This window comes from Charadrius vociferus, unplaced genomic scaffold (assembly GCF_000708025.1).
Source record: "Charadrius vociferus isolate BGI_N301 unplaced genomic scaffold, ASM70802v2 scaffold183, whole genome shotgun sequence".
Classification (NCBI taxonomy): domain Eukaryota; kingdom Metazoa; phylum Chordata; class Aves; order Charadriiformes; family Charadriidae; genus Charadrius; species Charadrius vociferus.
This window is the reverse complement of record NW_009648250.1, coordinates 4827999-4850044: the sequence shown is the minus strand read 5'-3', so window position 1 is coordinate 4850044 and position 22046 is coordinate 4827999. Positions and strand designations below refer to the sequence as shown.

The window sequence follows — 22046 nt, the reverse complement described above, 5'->3', positions numbered from 1 at the left end:
GGTTTTGTGGTTTGGTTTGTTTGGTTTTTTGGTGTCCTCTGAGCTGTGTTCAGAATCCTGGAGGCTTCTGTATTCTGTTAATGTGTTGTTTTCTGGAATGTGTGCATGTTGCTGCTGCTTCTCAGATCACTTTCTGTATTTTGCGTGTGGTTGACTGAAACAGTCCAGTGCTGCAAGGGAGTATGAGCTTTGCCTCTGTTGCTTTCTTCTCTTACCTGCACTTCCTTTCTTTGTTCCAAGTCATGCATCTAAATCCTTCTTTCCTTGTTCGCATTGTTGCATCTGTAGTCCAAGTCTGTTCCCTTGAAGGAAAATATGAGAAAGTATTGTCCTAATTTCAGCCTCCTTGCTGTCTTGCTGAGGCCAGTCCTAGCCTCTAGTTAAGGTACATTGAGGCAGTTGTCCAATAAGACATCTGAAGCATGAGGCAGGTCAGAGGAAGGACCTCTAGGTGTCATAATATGGACAATTCATACTGTAAGCAGAAGTTCTGAGTTTGCCTCAGATCTTGTTGATCATAATGATGACATTCCCAAAGTCGTCTGTATCAAAGCCTTGCTTTGTTTATACCTTCTGTAAATTAATGTTTATAAGATTCCTTTCTTCCCCTATCTAAAATAGACTGACAAAAATAGTGTCCTTCTTAATTCAGCTGTCTTGTCCTTTTGTAGGACAACTTTGCCAATTCCCTGATGTTTTCCTCTTATTATTCTTAACCTGGAATTACACCATGCTTTGTCTCGTACAGAGAGCATCCTGAATTTTGTGAATGAGAGGTGGATCTGGCTTGTGCTAAATTATCAAAAGATAACGTCCATAGTCATTCACCAAATATACTCTCTAATCTTCATAAATTCAATTTGTCATTTAGGGAGCGTTGGGTGTGATGACTCTGTCATAATCCTGCCACAATATTTTGTTGATGTAAGGTCGTATCAGCATACTGTGAGATGACACAGCCTACTTGCAACAGCAAAGACTACTGTGTTGCCTTCTGGTAACATTTCTCTTTTTAAGGAGAAACTAAAGTGAGACTTTGTAATCTCTGCAGACTATTTCTGCTATGTTTCTGCATGTATCTATTCTTTCACTTTGATCTTTGCACCTCTGAGTGAAAAAAGGGAAGCTTTTCTTATGTTGGGTCAGAATTAATGTGGCATTCTGCTTGGCCTAATGTGACCTTCATATTGGTGGATGTTTTGTATAAAAACTGGAAGAACAAAAGTGATGCCAAAGCTTACCGCTTCCTAATGTGTCTTTATGTGGTGAAAATACAACAGAACTACTTATATGATATCTATTCTAGTTAAGATTCAGGCTGTCCATCCTTATTCCCAAAACACACATGTCCTTTCTCAGATCTACCTTTTATCCTTCTGTTGTGGTTTAACCCCAGCCAGTAACTAGGACCATGCAGCCTCTCACTTGCCCCCCTTCCCTCCTCCCAGAAGGGTATGGAGAAGAGGGAAAAAAGGAGAAGAAACTCATGGGTTGAGATAAAGCCAGTTTAATAGAACAATGAAGGAAAAGGAAAATAACTGTAATAAGAGTAATGGTAAAAGAATATACAAGACACAAGTCACTCACCACCCAGTGAATTGGTTGCCCAGCTCGATTTGAGCAGAGATAGCAGATTCCTCTGCCAGCCAACAGCCATTTATATACCAAGCATGATGTCTATGGTATGGAATATTCCATTGGCCATTCTATTGTTCTGTCTGTGCTCCTTCCGAGCTTCTATGGGAAGCTGAAAATGTCCTTGAGTAGTATAAACATCACTTAGCAACAACTAAAACGGTATACATTACTGACATTCCTTTCATAACAAATCTGAAAACACAGCAACCACTAGAAAGGAAATTAACTTTATATCAGCTGAAATCAGGACACCTTCTTAGACAAGAGACAGAGGACATGGTTAGTTTGTGCACAATATCTGTAAAGTTTTGCGTTTGTCTCTCTCTCTCCCTGTCTGCTGAGCTCTTGGCAGGACCTAGGCTAATGGAAAAATACTGAGACAAATGCATGATATTCCTGGTAGCTTTCTGCTGGCCTGTGTAGCCATAGTTACCTATCTTGCTGCAGCTATACAAAACCTTTGTGATTCTGGTCTTGTATTGTGTTTTAGTGACTGACTCTTCGCGCCATCCTAATGTGGAAACTCTTGTCTTTGGTCTCAGCAGAGTGTTATCTCAGTGGATTGGTCCTGGCCTAGTGTAAGGCTATTGCAGTTGAGGATCAGAATCCTTGAGATGAACTTTTAGTCTCAAGGGGAATGGGCTGGGATTGAGAATGCTAGTTTAGTACTGCCTTTGTCACAGGCTTTAACGATGGTCTTCTAAAGTTTATTTCCAGAATGCTTTGGATTTTTATCAACCAGTTTAAGATAGAGCAGTGTGTCTGCAACTTTTGATCTTGTTGAGCTTTCTTGGCATGTTGATGTTAAAGATCTTTGAAGCTGAGCAAGAAAAAGACCGTTGTGTGAGGTCAGGTGTTAATCTGCCAGCTACCAGTTTCAGGAAGGTATCTTTGATGAGCAGGATAAATCCAGAAAAGGGTTTCAGCAGCTTTAACTGTTTAATTAAAACAAATGCTCCCCTACCACTCCCCCCACCCCCATTCTCCCACATGAAGTCATTATTAAATACACTAAAATAACTGCTAAGGAGTGAATCTTGTTGTATTACAATTGGAAGTCAAGTCAGACTGATGTACCCTTACAGTTTAAAATGCTGCATGACATACACATGTAATGTCCTACTTAAGAGAAAAAATGTTTTGCTGTTGTTTAAGTTCAGATACATGAAGAATTACAAAAAGAAATAAAGCCTGACTGAGTTTTAGTAATCAATGCATAAAGTAATTGAGGTGCATAAATATCATAAGGGAAACCAAGTTATGACACAATTAATTTTGTCAGATTACTAAAAAGTCTGTTTTTTTCCCCCATGTGCTGTCAAATTCTTCCTTTCCATGCCTCTGTAGGGATATTGTAGGTCAGATTTAAGGAAAGGTCTTAGCCTAAGTAGTGCTATGGCATACAAACCACATGTGTGAAGTGACAATTTATTTATTTAAAGTCTTGAAAGAAACTTTGAAGTTATCCAGTGGATTGTGTTATGTGACTCAATGCTTTAGGAATGCTTTCCTGGAGCTCCTTATTCTGAGCATCCAGAATCAGAATATAGGAACTCCACTATTATCTCTTTCCCAATCCCTGAGGCCCATACAAGGAAAGCATTGAAACAGAACAAGTTAAATAACAAGTTTCTTGATCATAAAGAAAATTCCCACAGAGCTACCAGGCATGATTCTTCCCCAAACATACACAATGGTCTTTGAGTGATTACCTTAGAAGAGTCTGGGGCTGCTACCTGAGAATTTGTCTGTGTCCAGAGGAGACCAATGCACTCCTGGAGATAAATGTTTCCAGGCTTCTGCAAGCTGATACCTGTTTCCAGAAGAAACAAAAATGCTCCTGGAGATGCCTGCGAGAGATCCTGGGGAGCTAACGGGAGTGGAACTGCCTCCAACATTGACAAAATTCCTTGGGTAGCTACCTTGAAGGAGCTTAGGGCTGCTACCTGGGAATTCACATGTCTCTAGAGGAGGCTAGCATACTCCAGAAGATGCCTAGGAGAATTCCCAGGGACCTACAGAGCGTGGGCCTTCCCCAACATGAACAGTGCTCTTCAGGTGAATACCTTAGAAGAGTCTGGAGCTGCTACCTGGGAGTTCTCCAGAGAAGGCGAAAACACTCTTGAAGATGCCTGGGAGAATTCCTAGGACCTAAGGGGCATGCATCTGCAACCAGCATCAACAGAACTCCTCAGGTCATTACCGTGGAGGAGTCTGGGGCTGCTATCTGAGAATTCACCTGTCTCCAGAGGAGACCAACGCACTCCTGGAGATACCTGTTTCCAGGCTTCTGCAAGGAAGCCACCTGAGGAGTCTAATATATTTTGGAGGCAGGTCCATGCTCTGTACCTTTCTGGAAGTCCTCCCAGGCAGCTCTGGAGTGTTTTGGCCGATTGACTAACCTAGTGCATTCATGTAAGTAAACACTTTGGTTTAGGTTGTTCAAAAGTGCCGTTCACTGTAAGCATTTCTAAAATAATAATAATAAAAGATGAAATTGTATAAAGGCATATTGAAATAAAAGCAGGTCCACGGTCTCTATTTTATTATTGTAGCTAAATGCACAGCTGCTTAGGAAGAACTCCTCCACTAGTGCCAAAACTATTCTGCCACTCACCAGAGTGCAACCTAATATTGCTAATTGAAAATCTAATTATAGTGTCCAGAAAAGTCAGCTAGAAGAAAAAAAAGAATAGGAAACACACCTGAGTACAGGCTTAGGAAATACAAATGGGAAGGTTTTGTCTTGAATTAATTGGGCATTATAGAGGAAGAAGGCTTACTGGCAAGGAATGGTATTAGAGAAACAAAGTACTCTGGCTTTAAGACCTATACATGCATGCCACCACACAAATTTCTCTTAAGTTATACCTACAGAATGTAGACAGAAGAAGTAGTCAAAACTTTCAATGCTCAGCACTCTATACAACACCCGTGTTGGCCAGTGTCCTGTATTTTGTGCTTCCCAGTACTCACTTAGCAGTTTGAACAGTATTCTGAATTACTCAATTTAATAACAGAGCCTCATTTTACTCATCCAATTAATCCTTGTGTTCCAACAACTATTCATGTGACAGACTGTCATGTTTTAAAATATGTTGTATATATTCAGAGAGTGACAAAACTTTTATTCATCTGACCAAGTCATTTCTTCAGATAGATTAATGACTCTAAATCCTAATTCATTTGTTGCCAAATGCTGTCTAAGCAACTTCCATTGGAAAGCTCATCATTTCCTTTCCCTATGCACTTCACTTAATGCAAAGGTACTTATTGTCTGCCCCCTCCCCCCAACAAATAAACACCAAAGAGAGATGGCATTTGTTTTCAGATGTTCTCTGAGTGCAATAATACACTGCATTCATTACATAGTTTAGGATATTTTAGTGAATCATACTCTCATCACACTATCTTCATTTCTTATTAAGGGTTCTTCTGCTCTTGGTAGAATTCTAGCACTGTAAGATCCAACTGCTGGATCAGGAGGTGATATATAAATTTCATTAGAAAGAAGTACTGAGACAACCGATTTGTGGGGATATGATAGAGAAGCTGAAACTAGGAGTGAAACCAGAGGATTAGTTCTTTAAACTTTTTGTGTTTTTGCAAGCCTGTAGGGATGTAGAAATTTTGTCATTCTGATTGACCTGTGGTCATTGTTAGTTAGAATGCAGAACCTTCCATAACTAACCAACAAGTTAGTTGTTGGTCAGCAGTTCAACACCCTTCCCATATTGTCCACAGCTCAATTTTATTTACAACATCCTCTTCGGAAGCATGGCTATTGCTACTTATTATTCAATAAATATGCAACACTATACCAGTGGAACATTTCCAGCATTGTTTTGGTGTCTTACAGACGTTCCTAAGCTTAGGCAGTTGTGTCAAATTATTTTCCATGACTCACATGAGTCAATTGAGCACTGATTAATTTCAGACTAGCCACTACATTTCAAGGTCATTTATGTATTCAGGTACACTGAATGTTTTGAAACACCATCAGTCCTGCTTCTGACATGATAGTAAACCATACCAGTTTAAGCCAAAGGTGTTATACTTATGATTACTTAAAAGTCTAGCATGAAAAAAAAAAATGCCAGTGGGATCTCTTTCTGCTAGGAAGATCATGAAGGTGTCTCTGTACTATATTCTTATACGTTAGGACAGAAGAAGTGATTTGTCTTCTGCTTCTCATATGATGCTGCTCTGGTGGGATCCTAATTTTTTTTGTTCTTTTAGCTCTTTTAAGAGACAGCCAGTCTCTTATTAGCGGATCAGAAATCTTCGTGCACAACAATGACACTAGTCAAGATTTTTATCACAGTTTGTATTATTATTTTGTTTTATTATTATATTTGTATTATTATTTAATTATTACATATTAAATCCATATTACTAGTTAAAACACATAGAATGACAGCTTATTCCGGAAAAAGGCTTAGCAGCTTTAAGACTGAAATTGACAGAGTGGTTTTGCTTTAGAAAAAGTCTCACCCTAACAATTAAGGTTGCCAATATCACAAGAGTAATAGGGCAAAGGATAGCCATGCTTGTAATCATTATATCACAGTCTGTGAATGGATAAATGCTACCCCCATCCCAGTTGCTCGGTTCTTTTGGTAATCTAGGAAGTTGTGTTCTAAGGAAGAGAGCATGAAAAAGCACGGTGTAACAAATGTTCACCTGGACTTGCAGGTGAGCTAAAAAAACTTTGTTCCTTTCACATTGGTATGCTATGTCAGACAAACCCTCATCAGAGGAAATAGGGCTATTTGAGGACACACTCTAGTTCTTAAAAGCACTGCAGTAGCCCTAAAATAATTGATATCTGTGTAATGTGGGTATGTGTCCATTTCCTGTCTGTAAACCATTAAGATCTGGAATTAGTATGAGAGTCTTGCAACAAATTAAAAATTTATTGAGAACCAAATTATGATTATGTGATACAGTTTTATTATAAAGTGAAGCAATGTGAGAGAGGACTCTTCCACCGATCAACTGATTTGGCACCAAAGATGATATCAAATGCCAGAGGTCTGCTTCACTTTCCTTCTTTTTCTTGTGCTATGTGTTCTTGTCAACTCTCTATACTTGCAGGTTGACTGAGATAGAAGGAGGCAAGACTGTGATCTTTTGTGATGGCTGAAGCATATGGCTGACAAAACTTATCACAGAATCTGTGGAGACTAAAGAGAGTCTTACTCAGCTCTTGGGCCATCTGCCTGTAATCTTGGTGTTACAGCAAGAACGCCACACAGACCTATATCGCTGTCTTCTGACAGTGTAGCTGTGAAGTTGTTGAACACCCTGGATTCCATAAATATCCTTGTGCAGTCATATCAGAATATTTTTTTCTCAAACTAAGATTTCAACTATGGTGTGGTGTGTTTTGTTTTGGGTTTTTTTTTTTTTAAATGCCTGAGTATCAGATTCTATAGTGCTAGAGAGCTCAAGTGGTTGGTATTTGTTTAGCACTAAGTCCATCTTTGTGATTTCTGCTTGTCACCTGTCAGTATGGTGATAATTGATTTTGCTTTTTGTTTTTAATCTTCTTTTTCTCGCTTTGTGAATTCTTTTTCATTTGTCAGAGTTGCAACTTTCATTGTGAATCCCATGGAATCTTTGTTGCAGGCCTGTGGGATAAACACTTACTATGAAGAACAGCCTTTCTGTTATCTTGGCTGAAGGAATGGATTTAAGATGTTTCATGCTGCTGCATACCATAGGATTGTTCATAAAGAAAAAAAATGGTGCTGAAGTTTCACCTTAATGTGACCTTGATTTTTATCTAAACCAGCTGGCTTATCTGCCTATTTCTGACACAAGGAACTTAATATTATCTGTATCTCTGCTTGGTTAAATTGAAGCTGTTGCTTTGTCCCTTTTGTAATTGTAGCCAGACATTCTAAAGGATTAACGTTTTTCCTTGATGCACTGTTTAGCATTTTCATGCTGGAGTTTATACTAATAGTGGTTAATGTTCCATATTCTGTTCAGACTTTGGTTGGCACTCTGGCTTCTTTTACCCCAAGATGACACTGCTGGCTGATACAGAATGAGTAACTACTGTATTCTGTGTCTAACTGTGACTGCTGCTGCTGCTGGTTTATTGTGGCTGGCAAGGGTTTTAAATCATGTGGAAATTAAAGGAAGACTCCTTTGGTTTCGTTCCTCTCCAGGCACAACTTTAAATCTTAATAATTGTTTGTGCAGGACTGGATTTCTTGGAGATGTGTGCACCTATCAATGGATTACAGTTATGTAAAGCAATCAGAGTTCAACATTGGCATAAGAGTTGATGCAGACTTTTTTACTTTTAATTCAGAGAGTATTTCAGACGAACCTGAGACTGATCTAGAGTTCAAGTGAGAACTTCTTTCTTTAGATCATTCTCCACCTGATCTTTATTAATGATGTCTTTAAAACTTTAACCAAAATTACGGAATTACTTGATTCGACTTGCCAAGTAATAATAGCAGCAGTACTTGTCATATCTCACAACGAAGTTCTGTACTTGAGAAAAGTTTGTCCACTTATCCAGTTTTTAATATTATTTAAAATAATAAACCTTTTCTTCCCTCCTCCATCCTCTCAGAAAAGCTGTTTGCCCTAGAAATGCAGGGCTGTGCAAGTGAAACTACGTTTATTTTTGTATTGTTTAGAAGTTGGTGTGTATTTAAAACCAGTAGTGTAGGTGAAGTTATAGAATTGTTTCAAATATGTATGCATAGGGTAGCTTCCTCATTTATATAGTTACTGAATTCTGTGTAAAGCATATGTTTATTTGTAAATCAATGCATTTATAGTTATGGAGCATGAGAAATAATGCTTCTTTAGGAGAACTGGAATGTGAACATAAAAACAAGATTAGAAAGTATATGATGGCACTCAAATAAAATCAATTGATTAAAATGAATTTTAATCTGATCAGCCAAACAAACCCCCCTCTTCTGAAAAGAGCTGTTTCTATTCTAACTAGCACAGATCACAATGGAAAGTGTCTTTAATGTCCATCAATCAGACATCACAGGTGTACTCTGAGAGTCTTGGTGTTGTGATGCAGTTAACATTACTTTGAAAATACTTTATATTTGAAAGTTGTATCTCTTATTTTGCTTATCCTTATTTCTGTTGGGTTGTTAATAGTTTTGAAGGCCTGGAATAGATCCACATGTAAACTAATTCTTGGCACAAAGGAACTTTGAACATCCTTATTTCTTCCCCAGATCAGGCCTTGATACAAAAAAAATTCAAACAAGTGACTGAAATGCTAATTAAAATCAGGATTCTGTGCTGATTAGGGTTGCTGTAAACGGTAAATTTAAATTTTCTTATACTATAAACTAATCCTTTCTATGTAGAACATTCAGATCTCACTTTCAGCATATTTCAGAAGTAATACCAAGTTACCCGTGCTCTTGGTTGAAGAACCAAACATGAGTCTGCTCCAATATAAATGAAAAATCTAGGTTGTTCTTTTTTCATTCCTCCTCTTGTCCCAGTGATTTAGAGGAATTTGCAGGCAAAAAGAGCTCAGTGAAGAGAACTCAAACTGTTGCCCAAACTTAAATTCTTACTCAGTTCAGGTCACATTTTTCTTATGGTTCACAGTATATAACATCAGTTAACATTGTTCAAAGATTTTTTTTCTTCTCCCTCTAATATTTAATTTGATAGATCACTAGAACAGCTGATATCTTAAGGGATTACAATACCTCATTTTGTAGAAAAATTGAACAATGGATTTCTGTGGGAGTAGGGGGTTGGGGATTTACTGCATAGTCCCTACATAATTTCTGTATCTTCCAATCGTGAAAGCAGGTTTGTCATCAATTTCTTCCGGTACCCGTGTTGCAGCAAGACACTCGGTATAATCAGAATGCCTGAATGTGTTTGGCTGACCAATTTCTATCACGAGTCTCCTATACCTTGTGACTTCAGATCTATTCTTTGCCTAAATAAAAATAGTGAACTCTGAACCTGAAAAGCTTTGCTATGTGAATTGATGGGTCTAATTGGTAGGAGAAGTAAGGAAACAAAGATTACTATCTCTATATAAGCTTTGCTCTTGTTGCATTGTTCTGGAAATCTGCCTTATTCCTATGAGCTGATTGAAGGTTGACTGTAATTATTTTCTGTTGCAGATGAACCGACACGTTCCTTGAGTGGTCTCATCTTGAAGAATAATGTAAAAGCACATTTTCACAACTTTCCCAATGGGGTAACTGACTTCATTAAAAGTGAATGTCTGAACAACATTGGTGATTCCTCCCCTTTAATTAGAGCTACTGTAGGTAAGTTTGCTCTTATTAATGTCTTCTGCATATTGAAAATGTTACTGATATGGCTGAGAGCTGCACTGGTGATGTAAAGAGTTGTTAAACTCCTAAAATGGTTTGCTTCTGATAATTGTCACTTCACCATGTTATAAGGGTGATATTTATCTTTACTGTGAATATATACAAAAGTCGCATTTACTTTTGCTTCCTATTCCCTTTGAACTGATTTAGCAATTCGTTTCCTATCTTTTGAAATGTAACTGAACATAAACTTATTTGAATCTACTAAAATTGAGCTTGCTGCCAATGTCTATCCCTAAAAACAGAAACAAGGTGAAGGTCTGACTTCAGACCTAGTTCCATACGCTTGCATCGATGAAAAACTTCTATTAGCTAATTTCCTTCACCCTGCCCTCCATGTGCACACATGTGCGTATCCTTTCAGGGAATCATCATGCCATGCAGAACACATTCACATAGTGAGTTTCTGTTTCTAAATACCTTCTGTCAGAAAACAGTAGATAAAGTATGGTGTGCAGAATACCATAGAGTGATTTGCGTTGGAAGGGACCTTAAAGATCTAGTAGTTCCAGTGAGAAGTTTTTGTAACATGGATTTCTGATTTCATCATAGATACTTTTTTTTTTTGGTACACCTCTTCCATAAAATATGCATATTTGAATTATCTTTACTTATTTCTAGGTTTAAGTTGCTTTTCTGACTGTTCTCTGAGAATATGATTTCATCCAGTTACTACAATCATTGTAGTAATTTTCCTTGTCCACTCAAAAAACTAGAAAAAAGTAAAATAAATTTATATTTGAGTACAGTAGAGAAAATGGAGGTGGGTGTCAGTTCAGAAAGAAATTCAGTTTGTATCAGCTCACTCCTCTCACAAAATAACCTACCAGTTATTGCTTCTTTGTAAGTTTTTTATATAGGATTCCTTCTCCAGACATCTGTGTTATGGACTATGGACTAGAGAAAAATGTTCATCTCTGCTTTCTCCTGCTGTCTGTCACTTTTGAAGCTGCTTTACTATAAATTTTATTAATGTCTCATTTTCTTAATGACAGTAGAAACCAGTCTTTGAGTGGCAGGTACTTTAGTGATTTCAGGTTACAGAAGAGTCATGCTTGCTTGTTTGTTCAGAGGAGTTGTCAGTGGAGTACAATGGAGATGTTGAAAGAATGTAGTCCCGCTCCATTTGGATTGCTATCTTAGGGTTGTTTGGTGATGATGGTTTGTGAGGTGGGTTTTTATTGCAGGGAGTGGGGGGGTTGTTTGTTTTCAAGCAGTTATTCTTTGATTTCTCCTAGTATGAAATATTTGTAGATTGGTAGCTCGATTACTGTTCAGCTTTAAGTGATCCATGCCAGGATTATTCAAGCGTGTATGAACTCAGAAGATGAGTAGCAATTGATGAACTGTATGCTTGTGTAAGAGTTGAACAGAATCTGAACAGAATGAGCATGACAATAGAGTCAATTTTAGAACTGTGACTCAAGACCAAATGGTAGTTGCACATTGTTGTATCCTTACTTAGCTTTTCCCTATTTTAATCCCCAAATAAGTAAAAGTGTGGAACTTCTCTATGCTGTGTACAGGTTTTAAGACCCCATGTGCTAATGTTTAAATATGGATTCAAGTTCAAAAAAGATGGCTGCATGTATTGAGAAACCAGAAACTTGCTAGGAAATTAATTCGTTTATTTAGGAAGTATCTGTAACTGTTCTTAAAACTTGTGGGGGATTTTAGTCTGGGCAGGACGTTAGTGTAGCGACTGCTTAAAAGCAAGGAGGGGAGATAGTTTTGAGTGTTTAGGAGTAGTGGTGGGACTGGAGAGCTTCACCGCAGAAGGAAAGTGAGAGCTAATGGTTGCCCCATTCTGTTATGAAGTTCATCCTTTTAGAATTAAGGAGTTCAGAAATCAGCTTTAGCAGCTACAGAGGCAAAACACCACCCCAAAACCCCCAATCTTCCCCTTGTCCTGTTATTGGCATGAAAGTACTAAAGCATTGCTGCTTTTTCTTTATGTCAATTTTTTTCATTGTAGAGTTGATGCTGTAAACTGCGGTTGCATGTAGTTGAAACAGTGACATAAAAGATGCTGTCATGACAATTATGTTTATGTTTTTAACAATTTTTGTATCCCTCTGGAGTTTATTCTGTCCTATGTTTACTGCTCAGTTAGCCCATCTGCTATATTTGTTAGATCTCATATTTGTCAAGTGAAATATCAACAGATTCTATAATACTGTTTTGAAGTTCATTACAAATCAAGGACCATCTATCAAGACTTTCGGCTTCAGATTTCTAACCTTGGTCAGAAGGAAGGGCCTCTGTCAACTATCAGCTCTAGCCCAAACCTGTCAAAAAGCTGCAAGCTACTAAATCGATTATTTCTTTACTTTGATTATTCTTCTGATGTCAATGTTACTGTCTCTGAAGTGTTGCAGAGAAAGCCACAAAGGCTAGTCGGTCCTGTCTTTTGTTCCCTGCTGGCCAAATAGAGCAGCAGGTGGGTGGGAAAAATTTCACATTTGAAAGAAGGTGAAGCTCAGTTGAAGCCTATGAAGATTTCTTTTAGCATCAACATAAGTGCCTAAAACTTAATTTTATGTGGCTGTTTCCTCATTATTCTTAAAACCTTTTGCAAAGGGTCCAATGCTGCAGCTATTGCCTCTCTGAGTTCTTGATACTCTGACTTTTTTTTTTTTTCGGTCCCTACCAAATAGTTTCTTTATCATTTAAAAAACACTACCACAGTGTTAAATGGCCGCTTCACAGACCTGTACAGAAAGTCCATAGTGACATGTGTGGTCTGAACTGCATACATCTCTGCGGCAATGGTCAGTGGCCTCAGGTCACTTCTTGCCTGTGCATCTGGAAGTATTTCCTCCTAGGTTATCCTGTTGCTGTCTGAGATAAGACAGCAAGAAGAACACTTAAAGTAGTTTTCAAATGGTCTTTCCTTCAGCTGTGAAAGCTTGCACATATTACAAGTATAGCCAGACCATTTGTCATCCTCTGAAACCACTTCTAGGACCTTGAAGAGATCTTCCACCAACTCTTCTCCAAAACTACCTACCCCTTTGAGACTTATATTATAACTTCTGTCACACGTCAGTCAAGAGGAGTTCTAGGAATTTCATTCTTGTCTTTGTTTCTGAACCCATGTTAAGTCTACAAACAAACCTGTGTCAGATCTAAGTTAGGGGGACAATTTTGCAATTTAAGTACTTTGACTAGGAGGCAAGAAAATTAATTTATTTTATTCTTTTTGTGAAGTTCAGTTTAACTTAAAAAAAAAAAAAGTGGATCATTAAGATCCAGCAATAGTAAACTAAGTATTTGCTATTAATGCATCTGATATTCTTTGCAGGACCATAATATTCAGGAGAAATGCAGTCTTTAAGACTCCATAGATCTCCATAGGCTTTTGGGAATCTTTTCTATTCAGTTGCAGTTATGAAGAGAACTGGATACAAACTACTGGAGCTGTAAAATTGTGGTTTACCTCTGTCTTCATTATTGCCCTTTGTCTTTGTGGGTTCTCCAGCCTATTGCATCAAAGGAAATGTGATGCAAAATATCTTTTAGTTACTGTGTGTCTTGTCCAGAATGTCCTTTGCCCTGTAATGTTGTCCTGTATTCTTGTGTATTTAACAAGAATTTTAACATTTTATTCCAAAGAAAAATGACATATTGTGTTTAGCATAATGAAAAAGCTTAGGAAAGCTTTTTTCATCACCTGTCACTTGGGAGATTACTAGTTGTAGTAGTGTCAAGTTCTTCTGTGTTCATACTCATTAGAAGTAACTGTCAGTAGCATAACAGATTATGCTGCCTGTTTCATTTTGTCTTGAGGCAAAATGGACTCATATGAAGTCAATCCTAGTTTATAAGCAGCCTTCCCTGTTTCTGTCACCTAATTAGCTTTTCCTGGGATTTCTGTATGTTCTGGAAACAGAATTAGTGACTTTTTGAGCTGACCTATCTGTTTGCTGGATCTCAATCAGCCAACCCCTACAGCTGATCACTGGATGACCTGCCATAGTGTGTAAGCTCTTAGTAGGTGTCTTGGTCTTAGAATGTGTCCTTAATGTTTTGTGTAAACACAGTAAAGTTGTGAACACATAACTTACCACTGGGTTGTAAGTTTATTGAATGACAGATTCCCACAGTAATGTTTTTGTATTGTAATAAAGAAGAGGTGACTTGAGGTGGATACTCTATATTTACGGGAGGTCAAGATTTGTACAGTGTTTAGTAAATTTAGACCCAAAGCTGCCCTGCAGTGTCTGGGCGTGATTTTTTCCTTAGCTGGAATTACTTTGTGTTTGATTTCTCATGTCTGAGCCCTTCGTGGTAGCAGGAAGGAACAACTCACCTTTGCATTTCAAAGCCCTTCAAATACCATTGTAATTAAATGTACTTCCTCTTTTTATGCTTGCCAGTTCTTAACAAAACAAGAAATTTCTTAACTCCTTAGATATTTGAGAGGAGAAAAATGAGAAAAATTGGTATGAAACATATGAAGGTATGTGAGATCTCATTTCCTTCATCCCTCTGATTCCTTTAGGCATTCTGATAACAACAATTGCCTCAAAAGGGGAATTACAGAATTGGCCTGAACTCTTACCAAAGCTTTGCAGCCTGTTGGATTCTGAAGATTACAATACCTGTGAGGTAAGGCGGCTTATAGAAAATAGAAGATTATCATCTGAATTTGATTAGTTTTATCTCTCTTCATAGACACTGTGGATATATATAGTAGAGTGCGTGTGTATACATGCATATATATTCTTCTCAGAACAGTGGCTCAAATTTGATACTGCTTCTTGTACCTGCATTCCATGTTCTTACTGTTCGTTCAAACAAATTTGTTTTCTTTGTATAAAAGTGGAATAAGACTGCAGATTGGTGGTCGTAGCATCTCAGCTAGAAGTGTCCTGAAGTTACCACTCTGTGATGCCTAATCTTTTAGGCATCATCAGCATCATCAAGTTGACCCTGAATTTTCTCTTACTTAAAAGTAGTGTTCATTCTTCTTGTAACTTAATCTGGAAAAGTGATCTGTCATTGCTACATCAGGGTGAAATGAACTGTTTTGTTCAGTATATATGAAGGAAAATAAATAAATACCAATTTAACTGTTTTAAACTATGAACAGAAAAAAGCTTTGTCTGATGTAAAAAAATAAAAATCTGGGATCACAACATTTTAATGACTTGACTTTTAATTACTTGATTACTTCCCTTAAAGTGTGTGAAGCATTTTGTATGAAATAATCCTCTGAGATAGCATAATGGTCCAAGACGGCATGCTGTTATGTAGTCGTTTAGTGCCGCTTTCTCAAGAAAAAGAAAAAAAACACTTAAAAATGAAACTCAAATTGACCATCATATCCAGAGTTCTGTTTTGCCCAATAAGAAACCATGAAAGGAAATACAATTATATATGTAATTAAATTGGATACTTCTGCACCTGGACATGTATTTCTCGAATAAGAACTAGCTTTTAAGCATTTTTAAAAATGTGATTGAATAGATGAGCATTGAATGCTAAAATTAAAATTACCACTTATCCATTACTGACTCACCCAGCTTGAAAGCTTACAGATGCCAATATAAACTGCTTAAATAAAAAGCCTTTAAGCATGTTTCCATTTAACTCCATATTTAGTTAGCTGCATTTACTGTGTTAATTAGCTACATTTACTGTGTTGTGCTGAAATTACCTGTTCTGTACAAAACCTGAAATTTTGCTTTCTTCCAAATGTGAAAGAAGATATTTTTATGTCTTTTTTTTTTAAACAGGGTGCTTTTGGCGCTCTTCAGAAGATCTGTGAAGATTCTGCTGAAATTTTAGATAGTGATGTATTGGATCGACCACTCAATATCATGATACCTAAGTTCTTGCAGTTCTTCAAGCACAGCAGTCCAAAAATAAGGTAGGTTTAGGTATTGTATTATAGTTACCTATTAAAATTTTATTTACACAAGCAGCAAGGTTGCTATTGTGTACACCTGTTTAAAACATGCTTAGTTTTTTTAAGTGATCCTGCAGAGATCCACAGAGGTTCCACTCATCAGTAATTTCCGTGTTTATCTGCTTAGTTAATACAACAATGTCCCCTCTTTATACATCTTCCAAATATACAATCAGCCTATGATTTTGAAAATCAAACTGTTTCTTTCAAGTCTTTGCATATTATTGCGAAAAATTCAATTCTGTGGCTAGAACTTAATATTCTGATTAGAAAGAACAATTTTGCATTCATTTTGTAATGACTTCAGCAATGAGAGTCAAAATTCTTTTGCTGACAATAGTTTCTGAGTTCTTGCAGAGAAATACTTCTGGTTTAACCGCACCAAAAACTTAAAAAGCTTTTAGCTGAATCAAATTAAATTGGTTCATCATCTTTTCACTGTAAAACTGTATTAAGCTCTGCAAAGTAATAGAAGTATAGGATAGAAGAAAAATTCCCGAATTAAATTGTTATTGCTAATATTAATGATAAAGAAGAGTAGCTTTTACCCTGAAATGAGCCAACAGTGTGCCCCTGCCACAAAGAAGGCTAACGGTATCCTGGGCTGGAGCGTTGCCAGCTGGTTAAGGGAGGTCATTCTTCCCCTCATCTTCCAGGTAAGGCCACACTTGGAGTACTGTGTCCAGTTCTGGTCTGTCCAGTGCAAGAGAGACATGGGCATACTGGAGAAAGTCCACTGAAGGGCCATGACAATTATGAAGGGACCTCATCTCTCCAATGAGGAAGGGCTGAGAGAGCTCATCAATGTATGTAAATAACCTGAAAGAAGGCAGCAAAAAAGACATGGCCAGGCTTTTTCCAGTGGTGCCCAGTGAACGTCAGGAAACACATTTTTACTGTGAGAGTGACCAAGCACTGGCACAGGTTGCCCACAGAGGTGATGGAGTTTCCGTCCTTTGAGATATTCAAAAGCCATATGGACAGTCCTGGGCAACTAGCTCTAGGTAGCCCTGCTTGAGCAGAGGGGTTGGACCAAATGACCTCCAGAGGTGCCTTACCAACCTCAAACAATTCGTGTGATCCTAGGAAATATATTTTTTAACTCCTGTTTGAAAATTATATTGAAAGATTCTACAAATTGGAATTCTTTATTGGCAATTCTTTATTGCCAACAGTAGTAGATGGTGAAGACTAAAAGGAAGAGTATAACTTGGAATAATTCATGACAGGATTCAAATAAGATTTAGAAACTCACCTGAAATAGATGCACACTAAGAAAAACATATAACAAAGCCTGAACTTGCTCTTGTGGAAAGATAAACTTAATGCTTCTCTGGAGCTAGGAGATGGGGAAAAATGTGCTTTTTTCCTTACCACATTATACAGTCTCTCACTTTTTTCCTATGCTGCAATGTTTATGGCTTTGAGACTGTTAAACCAGTTTCAAGTTTAAAGCAGGCCACCTGCTGACCTACAGCCTGGTTTCAGTACATTGTGCTGAAGTATGAAAACTAGTAGTAGTGTCAGGAAAATACTTTAGATTTAAATCTGTCAAGAGACAACTTTTGAACAATGTTTTATGAGACAGTCTTCCAGGAAATGTCTGAACAGAATAGAAATTTGGAGTTACATTAATAAAAATACCTCATGGATCTTCAAAGGCTTTTACACGTAGTTTTGTCTTGTGCCTTTACTTACGGAATTTGAATTTTATAGCTCTGGGAATGAAAAAGACCTATCAGTAATGGCTTTGCATGACATGGAATAGAAGAACCAATGCTTCATTTTTTAGTCTGTTTCTACACAAGTATGTATCCTACTACAAGAGTATGTTTGTTCTAAGCTACAGTTATATTTTTGACACACGCTGGTCTCACTAAATACTAAAAATATTGCAAAGGCAGTTGGATATTTAACAACTAAGAAGGCCATGCTAAAATTTCACCATGTTGACTTGTACAGAATTGTTAATATCTGAGAAGATCAATAATCATAATATAATCAAAAAAGAACAAACTTACATACTGTTTGGAACAAATATGCCAGGTGTAGTCATCCTGCTCAGTTTTTTATTTACTGAATACTTTATTTTTAAATATTTATTAGATATATCAGAGGATAAGATGGTACTTTAAATGTAGTATAGTAATTTTGCTTGGTAGTACTGTAGATATGCAGATTTGTTCCCTCTTGCCTCTAGAAGATGTTTGGACAGCGTAATTTGCTTCCTAATATTTTTGATGCCTATGTACAGTTTAGAAAATGTTTTTAACTCATGAAAAATGTATATTTTACCTGTTCCATTTGTAGGTCCCACGCTGTTGCATGCGTCAATCAGTTTATCATCAGCAGAACTCAAGCTCTTATGTTGCACATAGATTCTTTTATTGAGGTGGGTTTGCGTTGTTCGTTGGGAATTAAGTCAAATTACATATCTGGTTTATCAAGAGATTTGAATTACATTTTACAACCGCCTCTACCCCCAAACTTCCCATTTCTGCTTTTCATGTTCTTAGCTTCAGTCCCCATGGATTGAAGTTCATTCTGTATGCTTGTGCTCAGAGTTGATTAGTCTAAGCACTCTGCAAACCCAAAACATAGTATTTTGAAAGATGCTTCCTCTTCATAAGTAGAGGAAACTCTTGTTGCATAAAAGTCTAAAAGTAATGGCAGCAGTCTGTCACCTAGCTTTAATGGAAAGTGCAGTACAAGGACCGTCATGTCACTGAGGCCTTCTGGGTCTCTCTGAATACTGCTACTTACTGAACATGGATTAGAAGGGTGGTATTTGGACTCATCTAGCCTATTTGTTTTGCTGCTGTTATGTACTGATGGAGTTTTCCAGCTTCACAACTTTGTTTATGTTTAGGGGAAAAAAAATCCAAAAAATACTCTTCTTGTGCCAGCGCTAATATTAGGCAGTGTTTTTGTTATGTGTTCATTATACATTGAGTGTCTGAAGGTTCATTTGCTAAACCATATGTCTTTAAGAAATAAAATGGTATTCTGAGATGTGGGGTGGGAGAGTACAGAAGTACATAATTGTATACTTTAGTTTCCCAGTAACGTCAATTTAAATACAAGTTGAACTAGATGAATTGAGGCTTTTCAACTGGTATTACTTTCCAACAGAATCTTTTTGCACTGGCTACTGATGAGGAGCCTGAAGTACGCAAAAACGTGTGCCGTGCTCTGGTAATGTTGCTGGAAGTTCGAATGGATCGCCTGCTTCCTCATATGATTAGTATAGTTGAGGTGAGTCTCATTTCCCAGATTGCATGCTGAAAAACCTGTTTTCAGTTGCAGAAATAATAACAAATTAAAAGCATTCATCAGAACAGGTTTGTTACTCTTGCACTTGCCTACTCTTCATTTTCCTTCAAGACTGAGATTGCAAAACTTTCTTCTTAGCTAATTGCGAACTTGACACTGTTTTTGACAGGCAATGCATATGGCAGTTGTTTATTCTTCATTAAGTTAATTGTTCCTGAAATGGGCGGGATCAGCTTTACTGTGGAGCAGCCAGGCATTGCTTGACCACAGTTGAGATCATGTTAAAAGTCTAGTGCTAGTGCTGATAGTGCTACAGTTTGCACATTGAAGAGGTCACATTTTTTGGATGTGTTGACCATAACAAGGATAAGGAATGTTATTTTATGTAGCTGAGATGCATTCAAGCTATTAACAAGGTTGCTTCCTGTTGCATTCAGTTGTAGAGGTTAATGTTAATGAGCCCCAGGGAGCGCTGTGACCGGAGCGGGCAGTCAGGGCGTGGTGCGGCAATTTGCGCGGCAGTTCGCGCAGAAGGGCGTGCAGGAAGGGCACTGCGGGTGCTGCCAGTTCCAGAGGTGGGCCTACCTACTAAGAGAAGCTCAGGCATGGTCTCCACCTGCCACAAAGCCATGTCCTCGGCACCTGCCAGAGCAGACGCAGCAACACAGACAGAGCTCCCTCGGAAACACAGGGGCACCCAGGCCTCGGCCTGCGGGGAGTGCCGCAGCCTTGCACAGCTAGCAAGTGGTAGTGGTAATAACGGCTGTGTGAGGTGTGAGCAAGTGGATGATCTGCTGAGCCTGGTGGCAGAGTTCAGGGAGGAAGTTGATACTAAAGAGTATCAGGGAGGGTGAGAAAAATAGACTGGTGGACCCAGACCTTGAGCTCTTGAAAGAGAGACCAGGCCAGTCACCAGAAATAAAAAAAGACCACAGGAATATCATCTCCTTGCCCTGTAGGGCTGGAGGCACAGAAGGCAATGGCCTACCAGAAAATGGTGAATGGAGGCAAGTGTCTGTTAGGGGCAGCAAGCGAACCCCCTCCTTGCCCACCTCTCCTCCCCATGTACCGCTGTACAACAGGGATGAGGCCCTGGGCACAGTAGAACAGCCAAAGGACAATGAGGCTGACAGTCCAAATACACCAGAGGAGCTGCCAGGACCGGAAAGGCCTACTCACTGTATTAAGACTACTTCTACAAGGAAGAAAAGGCGGGTTATAGTCGTGGGTGACTCAGCTCTGAGGGGGACAGAGGGTCCAATATGTAGGGCAGACCCCACTCTTAGGAAGGTCTGCTGCCTCCCTGGGGCATGGGTCAGGGAGATCACAAATAGCCTCCCTGGCCTGGTGTGGCCCTCAAATTACTGCCCACTGCTTCTGTTCCACGTAGGGGGCAACAAAAGTGCAAATCAAAGTGCAAAAATGATTAAGAGATATTCAGGCCTTGGGACAGTTAGTATGGGGATCTGGAGCACAGGTTATTTTTTCATCCCTACTTCCAGTTGCAGGCAATGACATTGAAAGAAACAGACGAGCTCAGTCTGTTAATACATGGCTCCATGGCTGGTGTCACCACCACAATTTTGGGTTTTTTGACAATGGAATGGCCTATGTGGCACCAGGCCAGCTCACACCAGATGGGCGTTGTCTCACTCAAAGGGGAAGAAGGTGTTTTGCCCAAAAATTAGCAGGACTCATTAACAGGGCTTTAAACTAGACTTGATGGGAGAAGGGGGTATTATTGGGTTTGCCTGCAACAAGCCAAGGGATGCTGTACGAAAGAAAGAGGAACAGGGTGCTAGTGAGGCCTGCAGGAGCCAATGGGGGGGCACCCATTAATACATGGTAAAGGAATGCCACCTGGAGAGCAGAGCAAAGTAATTATAACTGCTCCAGCCAGGTCAGCCTCAACAAAGACACAGCTGAAGTGCCTCTATGCAAATGGGAACAAACAGGAGGAGCTGGAGATGTGTGCACACCTCCAAGGCTATGATCTCATTGGCATCGTAGAAACATGGTGGGATGACTCCTACGACTGGACTGTTGCTGTGGAAGGCTACAGGCTCTTCAGGAGAGACAGGCAAGGGAAACAAGGAGGCGGTGTTGCCTTATATGTCAACAACCAGCTGGAATGCATGGAGCTCAGGCTAGGGATGGATAAAGAGCTGACTGAGAGCCTGTGGGTCAGGATTAAAGGGAAATCGGGAGCAGAGGACATTACAGTGGGGTTCTGCTACAGGCCACCCGACCAAGAAGACCAAGCAGATGAAGTCCTCTACAGACAGATAGGGGCGACATCACGTTCACAGACTCTGGTCCTCATGGGCGACTTCAACCACCGCAACATCTGTTGGAAGGGTAACACAGCCAGGCATAGGCAATCCAGGAGGTTCTTGGATTGCATTGATGACAACTTCCTTCTCCAAGTGGTTGAGGAGCCAACGGGGAGAGGAGCTATGCTGGACCTTGTTCTTACCAACAAGGAGGGGCTGGCAGACGGTGTCAAACTCAAGGGTAGCCTGGGCTGTAAGTGACCATGAAATGGTCGAGTTTGAGGTTCTCGAGGAAAGTGCACAGCAAACTGACCACCCTGGACTTTGGGAGAGCTGACTTTGGCCTCTTGAAGAATCTGCTTGGTATGGTGCCATGGGATGAAGTGCTGGAGGGAAGAAGGGCCCAAGAAAGTTGCTTAATATGCAAGGATCACCTCCTCCAAGCTCAGGAGCGATGCATCCCTACAAAGAGGAAGGCAGGCAGAAAAGCCAGAAGGCCTGCATGGATGAACAAGGAGCTCCTGGACATGATCAAAAGCAAAAAGGAGGCCTATAGGGAGTGGAAACAGGGGCGGGTAGCCTGGGAGG

General features: G+C 39.1%; 1 protein-coding gene across 1 annotated transcript in view; it reads left to right on the top strand.

Moving 5' to 3' along the window:
- TNPO1 (transportin 1) overlaps positions 1-22046 on the top strand; it is a 57221-nt gene that overhangs the window by 3896 nt on the left and 31279 nt on the right. The window contains exons 3-7 of the mRNA XM_009884309.1: positions 9783-9932; positions 14503-14609; positions 15740-15873; positions 18223-18304; positions 19045-19167. Coding sequence (XP_009882611.1) covers positions 9783-9932; positions 14503-14609; positions 15740-15873; positions 18223-18304; positions 19045-19167 — 596 coding nt within the window. The remainder of the gene's footprint in view (positions 1-9782; positions 9933-14502; positions 14610-15739; positions 15874-18222; positions 18305-19044; positions 19168-22046) is intronic.